This window comes from Echinops telfairi, unplaced genomic scaffold, assembly GCF_000313985.2.
Source record: "Echinops telfairi isolate 266 unplaced genomic scaffold, ASM31398v2 ScPeMD7_443;HRSCAF=831, whole genome shotgun sequence".
Taxonomy (NCBI): Eukaryota; Metazoa; Chordata; class Mammalia; order Afrosoricida; family Tenrecidae; genus Echinops; species Echinops telfairi.
In genome coordinates, this window is record NW_022104341.1 from 71,509,940 (window position 1) to 71,518,554 (window position 8,615).

Below are 8,615 nucleotides of genomic sequence, written 5' to 3' on the forward strand. Positions count from 1 at the left end.
AGTAAAAGGTCAGTGACAAAGAGGAAAACCTACAACAAGACGGGTTGTCATAGGGTCTGCAACAATTGGCTTGAATTTAGCAATGATTCTGAGGGTGGCATAGAACAAGACAATATTTCAATATGTTGTGCATAAGGACGCCAGGGGTCAGAACTGACCGGATGGCATCTAACAACAACGACAGCATCGATCAGAGGGCTGACTCCTTGAGGAGGGACCCTTATCATTGAGAGTGTCGTATAGACAAATAAGACACTGGTGAGTATTTTAGAGATGAAGTAAGCATTAGATTTGGGCAGAAGTCAGACCTGTGGAGGCGCAAACACAACAAGTGCAAAGTTGGGGGGGTGTTGTCTTGTTGCACGGAAGGTCTCGAGGAGTCCTAACTGATTTGATGGCAGCCAAAAGCAATGACAAGAGTTGTGGAAAGAAACCAAATTAATGTCTTCCGTTATAGACCCTGGAGACTATTATTAGAAGACATTTGAGAGTTGTAGGAACCATAGCAACTGTCTATTCTGGCCAGGCTTCATACAATGACATGCAGCACACTCCATTCATAGCAAGCCCCTAATAAGAGGTTATACTCTCTTACATTTTGTGCATGACCTCATCTCAGAACCATTTGCTTCAGCTCGCTTTGTATTCTACTTTATTTACCCAACACATATGGGTGTCTACTATGTGGCTGTCACTGCTCTTGTCCCTGAGGACAAATGAGTGAAATGATAAGCAGTTGCCGCCCTTACGGGGCTTGTGTTCAATGGAGAATCACATGTAAGAACACATGTAAGCAAAAGTTTTACGAAGCACAGTGAAAGATAAAAACCAAGGGGCTGAGACAAATTTGAAGGGTTGGTAATGAGATCGTCCTAAAGCAGAGGTAGGCCCTCTGGTGGTGTAGCGTTTATGAGTTAGGCTGCTATCTGCAAGGTAGGACGTTTGAAACCACCAGCTACACCATGGGGGAAAGACAGGGCTTTTAATCCCATAGACATTTACAGACTCAGGAACTCACAGGGGCTACTCTATGCTGTCTGATAGGGTCCCTATGAGCCAGTATTGGATGGATGACAGTGAGTTTGTGTGTTTGAGGTAGAGGATCAAAGACAGTCCTTCTTTGCTCATACCCCTTTATTCAAGGAGCCCTCTTGGCACAGCAGGTTACAAGTTGGCCTGCTAAACACAGGACCAGCAACTCTAATCCATAGGAATGGATTTACCGGCAATAAGTATGAACTTTGAGTTACTGCTTAACTCAATTCCTGTTCTTGTGCTGCACTTGCCTTTGAAGTTATAGCTTGACAACACTCTGGGGCACTAATGCCCCCAGCTTCTCATCTACAATCGCATTGGGCACATGTACATAACTAATAGCCTGGTATCGCCTAAGATATGGATTCTCAACCATACTCTCAGCTGTGTTCATCCTTCTCTGGGAATCAGACCCAGATCCAATCAAATAACCTGATGTCTTTATTGACCAATAAACAAAATGCGCCATTTGATCCATCTCAAAAGGAGAATGCAGGGATTTTGAACCTCTCTATATTTAAACGGCCTGGAGTGGGCTATATCTGAGTTCCTCTGGCCTCCCCACTGCCACCAGGCAGCCCCTAAGCATGCCTTCATCTGTGAAAATAGCCATTCTCTTTCCTGAGTCAGAAACCCTTAGAGTCATGTCATCTATTTCCCTTTCCCGTATTCCTAATAACATTTGAATCTTACCAGTTCAATCTTTCCCCTTATTATTCCCACCAGTATGAGTCTAGGCTGTCACAATTGCATGTCCATGCCACTACTCTGGGGTTATTTATCCTCATAAGCAAAGAGGAGACTTGCAAGCATGTTAAAGACTCACAAGCTGTGTATTTAAGGTCCTGAACTCTTGCTTTCCTCTTCCAGTATTATCTTCTGTCAAGTGCCTCTATGAACCTTGATTTCTGATATGGCCCTGTTTTCCATCATGTTTGTATCCATTTTTAAAAACGATGACCCCCACAAAATTGCAAATTATAGCATGATATCATTGGTATCACATTCAAGTTATAGTTTGCTGATGATCATCTAATAATTGTTGTAGCTGGACACTGACAGGGAGCTTCCCAAGATTCAGTCTGGCTTCAGAAGAGGCCATGGAACAAGGGAAATCATTCCTGATATGGCATGAACCTTGGCTCAAAACAAAGAATGCCAGAAAGGTGTTTCCTTGTGTCTTAGTGACTGTGACACTGCATTCAATGCTGTTGTTCGTACATGTGGCTCATAACAGATTATGGGCAGCCTGAGAAGCGTGGGAATGGCAGAACACTTAACCCTGCTCCTGCTGAACTTGTACATGGATCAAGAAGCCGTTGTTATACTGCCTGGTTTAAACTCAGGAAAGGTGTGCGTCCGGGTAATATGATCTCACCATATTTATTCAATCCTTAGGCTGAGAAAATTATCAGAGCATCTTGATTATATAAAGAAGAATGTGGTCTGGAATTGGAGAGAAGCTATTAACAATCCGAAATATAAAGACCCAGCCTGGGTGAATAGGCCCTATCATGGTAAATGAAGAAAAGATTAAAATTGTCCAGGATGTCATCTTGCTTGGATCCACAATCGATGCTCGTGGAATCAGCAGTCAAGAGATCAAATGGTGCATTACATGGTACAAATCTACGGTATAAGACCTCCTTGCAAAGCAAAGCAGTAACTTTGAGGACTAAGGTGTGCTTGATCCAAGCCATGGTATTTTCTATTTCCTCATATGTTTGTGAAAGTTGCACATTGAATGAAGAGGACCAATGAAGATTCAATGTGTCTGAATTACGGAGCTGGAGAAGAATATTCAAAGTGACATGGATTGTCAACTTTGTAAAAATTTAAAAATCTATCTTGGTAGGCTAGCCAGAATCTCCTGAGAGGCCAGGGTGGCAAGCCTTCATCTCAAGTACTTTCCATGGGTTGTCCAGAGAGACCGGTCCCTGGAGAGGGGCATCACGGTTGGCGGTGAAGTGGAGGGGCAGTGAAAGAGAGGGAGGCTCTGGACGAGATGGATGGACACAGTAGATGCAGCAATGGACTCAGATATAAGACCAATTGTGAGGGTGACACAGGACCGGCAGTGTGTCCTTCTGTGTACAGAGCGTTGCTATGAGTCTGCGCTGACTGGATGGCACCTGAAAACAACAACAGTCATGTTCTTGTCACAATGGCGTGAGGGCCACATATGACCCTCCTAGGGCCTCCTCTGGAGCCATTGTAATTAATCCCATTTTTGACACCAAAATACGTAAAATGATGTGAAGCCTACATCTGACCTCCTTTGACTGCACAAGGTAAAAGGAGAACCAACTCAACCAGCCGATAGGCTATTGCATATGGTCTATTGCCCAAAAGCAAAAATCAGACATGTCTCCACCCTCCACTCTGCTTAACGTATTGTGACCCCAGTGGTTCCTCCCACGGGACTTGACTTCTCTGCTGGGTTCAATAGTACATTGCAATGACTACCCAGAACTCACAGACGATACTCATGATTAAGGGGGTTTATTTATTTTAAATTTTTTAATTTTTCGCTTTAACAAACCAATTTATTTCCTCTCAATTTAGGAGGATAGAAATCCAAATTCAGGGCACCAGTTCGAGGGGAAGGTTCTCGTCTCCTTTCAACATCTGTGGGTTTGGCAATCCTTGAAGATTCCCACATGACTTGACATCACTCTACCCGAGTCCAAAGGATGCGCTCCACTCAAGCCCTTCTTTCTGGGCAGCCATGAGGTCCCTCTCCTCTTGCTCACCTCTCTCCTTTTGTCTCTGGTAGGATCAAAGGTGTGACTCCAGCGGGGTGAGACTTGAGTAAGGGAAGAAATTGAGGAAGGCAAAGACGAGTCGTGCTCTCTTATAAGACTGTGACTCAAAAAACACATTAATCCTGACTTATTAACATACAGAGGTTAGGAACGGCCACATAAAATGGAGGATAATTACATCCGGTCACAAAACGGAGGACGGCAACACACCACTGGGAATTGTGGCTTCACAAAAGTGACACATATTTCTGAGTCATTCAATTCAATCTATGACTTTCTATCTTTTGTCCTCCTCCCCAAAGTTCATGTCCTTGCCACAAGTAAAACACATTTGCCCCATCATATCAGGCCATCAGTCTTGAGTTAATTCTAAGTCTGAATCAAATGTAGGTAAGGCTCTAGGCATATTCCACCCCAAGTCAATATTCCTCCTCATCTGTGATCTTGGGAAATCAACACAAGTTTCTCGAGTACAGTGGTGGAACAAGCACAAGACAGACATTTCCATTACACAGGTGAAATTAAAGGAAAAGAAGGAATAAGGGACGTCAAACAGATAAAAAACCCAGCCGCAGAACAGTTTCTATTGAGACTTTCCAGGCACTGGACCTGCCCTGCAGACTCTGGGTGTCGGCCATGCCCTCTACATCTGAGTGGAGGCGCGGTCTTGTCAGAGATCAGCTCTGCTGTCCAGGCGCACTGGGACGGCAACTCTGCCCTCACAACTTGGTGAGTGGTTCCATTCTCCTCATCCGTCTGAGTGGCAGCGCACTTATCCTCTGTCCCAGCAAAAGCTGTTCTTCTGCCCCTTGGGCATGGTAGCCTGGCGCCCTCAGTTTGGGGTGGCACACCTCCCCCCTTGACGCACCTTAAGAACAGTCCCACACTCCAGAAATAGACTGGCCAAGATCTGAGTCACTAAAACCCAGGAGATTGCAGCCCCACCTGTTGAGATCCTTCAAGAAACCATGGCCCTATCCCCTAAAACCAAGAAGGCCCTGTTTCCCATACTCCTTCCGACAAATCTGCTGATCTCTCCAGGGATGCCTCCTTTCTTTTCTTGGAGGGCAACAGATATAGCTCCTTTGGCTCGCATCCTGCTGTAGAGTTCCAAGAAGCCAGCAGCATTCTCTTCTTTCATTCTTTCTCTACCCCTTCAGTCACCATCCAGTGACAGGGTGTTTCGTCCTGTTTTGCTCTTGGAAAGCCTTGCTTCCACGTGCTACAGAAAGCCCATCTGAAAGCTTAGTTTTCAGTCAGACCAATTTTTCCAGGAAAGAAGTTAATCAATTTCAAAGCACCCACCTTGTTGAGGACATCTCGCTGGCAGCCCAGGTAAAGATTGGGGAGAATTCGGGTTGGTCCGATGTTGGCAACAGGAAGGCAGGGCTGAGAAATGCAGGTAGGGACTAGAGCGGACTTTCCTTCACAGAGGCCAGGGAAACACCGGGAGAACTCTGCAAACCCACCTGCAAGCAGGTGTACAGAGGTGAAGCTCTTCTCCAGTTTACCCAGGAGTACAGTGAGAAAACAGTCTGAAGATAGAGAGGCAACATCTTGCGAGCTTTGGTCATCAACGACAACCTTCTGGCTACAATCGATGTCGATCTTCTGTTTTGCTGAATGCTGGATGAGCTCTGTAATTAACACTTTGTCTTGTTGCAACCTTTGCTTCATAAGCTTGGAGCAGTTGATATTAATGGCTTCCAAAATGTGGGATGTATTGTATTCCACAAAAGGCCGGCTGTCAATTAGCAGCACTTTCTCCGTTCCACTTTCCAGCAGAGCCACCAACCTCTCAGTAAGGATTTGAGTTCCAATCATCTCATGGGCCATGACAACAGTGAGTCCTCTTTTCCCACCTCCTTCTGTAACTTGCCACGATGATGTAATGGTGGTGTGCTCAGAGGCTCAGCCACCCCATTGTACTAGAAATGTATGAGGTCAGGCTGGTGGTGACTGGCAAAAAGGGAGTTAAACCCATTTTCAGCAAAAGCTGTCCAAGTGAGTGTCTCTTTCTCTTTCCTGCTGATGTGCACTTGCAAAGGACTCCTCCCACAAAGCAGCCCCTCACATTTGATTCATAAAGAGATGACTGGAATAACCATTCCACAACAAAAGATGCTTTGGGGCAGCCACGCATTACATCATTCTTTACCTTTGCTCCCTCGTTCCAACAGCTTTACGCAGACTGAAAGCTTCTGGGGCGCCGATCTCCCGACGCCCTCCGGGGGAACGAGCGCGGTCACGGCGTCTCCCGTGGGCCCCCCTCGCCTCCCGGAGCAGCGAGGCGCCGCCGGCCGCGTCCCGTCCCGTTGCGCTGTCCTCCCCTCCTCCTCCTCCTCCTCCGATTAAGGGGGTTTATTATGAAGTTAACAGGTGACCACAAGACAAGGTCAGAGAGCATTAAGGACACAGTCATTGATGCACAGAAATACCTCTGTTAATTCTCCACCTCTCTATCAGGGGTGCCTTGGCTTCAGCCTCTGTGGGCCAGGAACCGCCAGATGCTCTGCATCACAGTTTCACAGGCTCCGCACTGCTCCCCTCTCCTGTTGCACGGGCGCCTTGTCTTGGGCTCTGGTCTTGGCCGGCCCCTATGCTCTGTTCCCTGGTCTCGGTGCTGCAGCCACTGGTGCTTCTGGTTTGGGTTTCTGTCACGTCAGGCAGAGTTCCTCCACTGGTGCCTCTTCCACCCTGATGGCCCTGGGATTTCTCTCCATCTTACTTCTAAAATGGTTCTCTTATACTGAGGAGCACGGGAAACTAACTGACCAATCCCTTCTATCAGTGTTTCACACAGAACATTTATATATTCCCAGCTAATAATTGGGTGAAAGTTAGAGACAGGGATAGAAGAGCTATATCAAGACATTTCACTTCACCACATTCATATACCTATCTCCTCAACCTGCCTCTATTTTTACTGAAACACCAATATGATATACTATGCCTTTTGTGAATTCCATATTGTCAGCTCTTAACACCAAAGGATGTTCAGGGAACTAGTTTCAGGATGCTTGGATTCTCAGCCAGACCAATCTCATAAGAAGAGTTAAGAGTCGACATAAAATGAAATATTTTGAAGACAAGTCTCTTACTCTGTAGAAGAATGTACGTCCATCCCAAAGTGGTGTAGTGGGGAGATGCTGATAGATTTTTTTTTCTTCACCTCCAGTTGAATGTCACGGAAGTTTCCATTGCACCACTGAAGCAGTTTGAGAAGCATCCTCTGAGTTTGGGAAACACAAATTAATACAAGCCTAACATCTGTGATGGCTCAGACGGCCTCTGGCAATGGAAGGAAGGGGGCTGCTCCAAATCAGTCTTCAACCCCCCACTTCGTGAAAACCAGGGACCCAGTAGGGTTTTCTGGAGCCAGAGCTGAGAAAGAGACAGCTGGCGGGAGATAGTTTGAAAGTTGACCAAGAGGGCTTTTGTCAGACGTCTGGTGGACTAGTGAGCAAAGATATGAAACGCAAGCAGAGGGGGGTCAGCAGGGGTCACCGCAGAAGCTCCAAAGACTGCATACGAGAGCTCTTGAGGAAAGGAGTCCATTCCACAGATTTGCCAGAATCAGGGAGCCTGAGGTCCGGTCTAGTCAGAGCTCCCCTATCACCTTACCGCTCCTCTCCCTAAACGCGGAACCGGAGAAGAGCAGAGACTCCCACGCAAACTCCAAGTGAACGCGGGGAAAGTTCACTCTATATCACGTTTGGGGATTGGGTTAATATCTTGTGCCTGAATTTTAAACTAGGTCAATGTTTTGACGTAAATAATATCACTTCAAAATGAAAAGATAAACAATCACGGATATGTTGGAGATTGTTTCTAGGTGTATGGAGGAAGAATATTCTTGTGATTACATTTTAAGGAGATTTGTCAGGGGGGTTGAGTCAACCCCTGGTTCACGGTGAACCTCTGGACAATGTTGCCCATGTCTGCGCCATCCCACAACTGGTTGTAGATTAGACCATTGTAATCGGTAAGGTTCTCATTTGTTGATTTTAAAAAGTACAAGCCTTTCTGCCTACTCTTAGCCTTCAAATTCCTCTAATTTTATTCATAACATCATAATAATATGCAATCCTTTACTGACAGGCAACATGCACTGAATTGATCCCAGGTCTTCCACCTAGAAGGTAAGAATACAAATAAACAAACATGAAAGTTTTAATGAGGCTAAGACATGAGTTACAGTTGCTCACCTTCACCATAGCTTTCATCAGATTTCTAAAGGAGATTGTAATAAGAGATAAGGTTAAGGATCCACTTTTCACTCCACAGAGCAAGAAAGTAAGCTAACATAAGCATATGTGTAGCAACAACTTGAAAAAATGCTGCTTCCTCTAAGGAACAAAGTCTTGTGGCTTTGAACATTAAACATACACACAGAATTCTGTGACTCAAAGATAGTATTTTTCACACGTTCCCTTTTCTCTCCAAATGAGCAATTTGGGGGCAAAAGACATATTTAAAGCACAAGGAAAAAAATAAAAGGAGGGTGTCTGGCTCTCTGTTAAGGGAAGTCATGCTCCCTTAGTAGAGAGAAGGATCGTGTGTCTCTACATGGAAACTCCAGCCGTTGCTAAGTCTTGGCCCTACTCTCCACCCACCACATCTGTCTGCACAGCTGATGGACTGCAGACGTCATTTGTTCTGGTGGCCTGAATTACTCCTGACAGGGCCAATAATTGCAAGGCATTCAGACCCAGGAAATACTGGATTCTGAAGCGCTGGCCATACTGAGGAAGTTGTGGGTTTGGACTTCTTGGCCGTAGTTATGGCTGGGGGAGAAGACACTTGCGGACGCTT

At 45.7% G+C, this 8,615-nt stretch overlaps 1 protein-coding gene across 1 annotated transcript; it reads right to left on the reverse strand.

Annotated features, from left to right (window-relative positions):
- Positions 1–5,045: 5,045 nt before the first annotated feature.
- LOC101649362 (dual specificity protein phosphatase 16-like) lies at positions 5,046–6,044 on the reverse strand. Its single transcript, XM_045291748.1, has one exon. It carries the CDS (start codon positions 5,634–5,636, stop codon positions 5,046–5,048), a length of 591 nt encoding a protein of 196 aa, XP_045147683.1. The 5' UTR covers positions 5,637–6,044.
- Between the last annotated feature and the right edge of the window lie 2,571 nt (positions 6,045–8,615).

Coding starts and splice junctions, on each gene's coding strand:
- LOC101649362 (XM_045291748.1), bottom strand. CDS start 5,636: ATGGCCCATGAGATGATTGGAACTCAAATCCTTACTGAGAGGTTGGTG.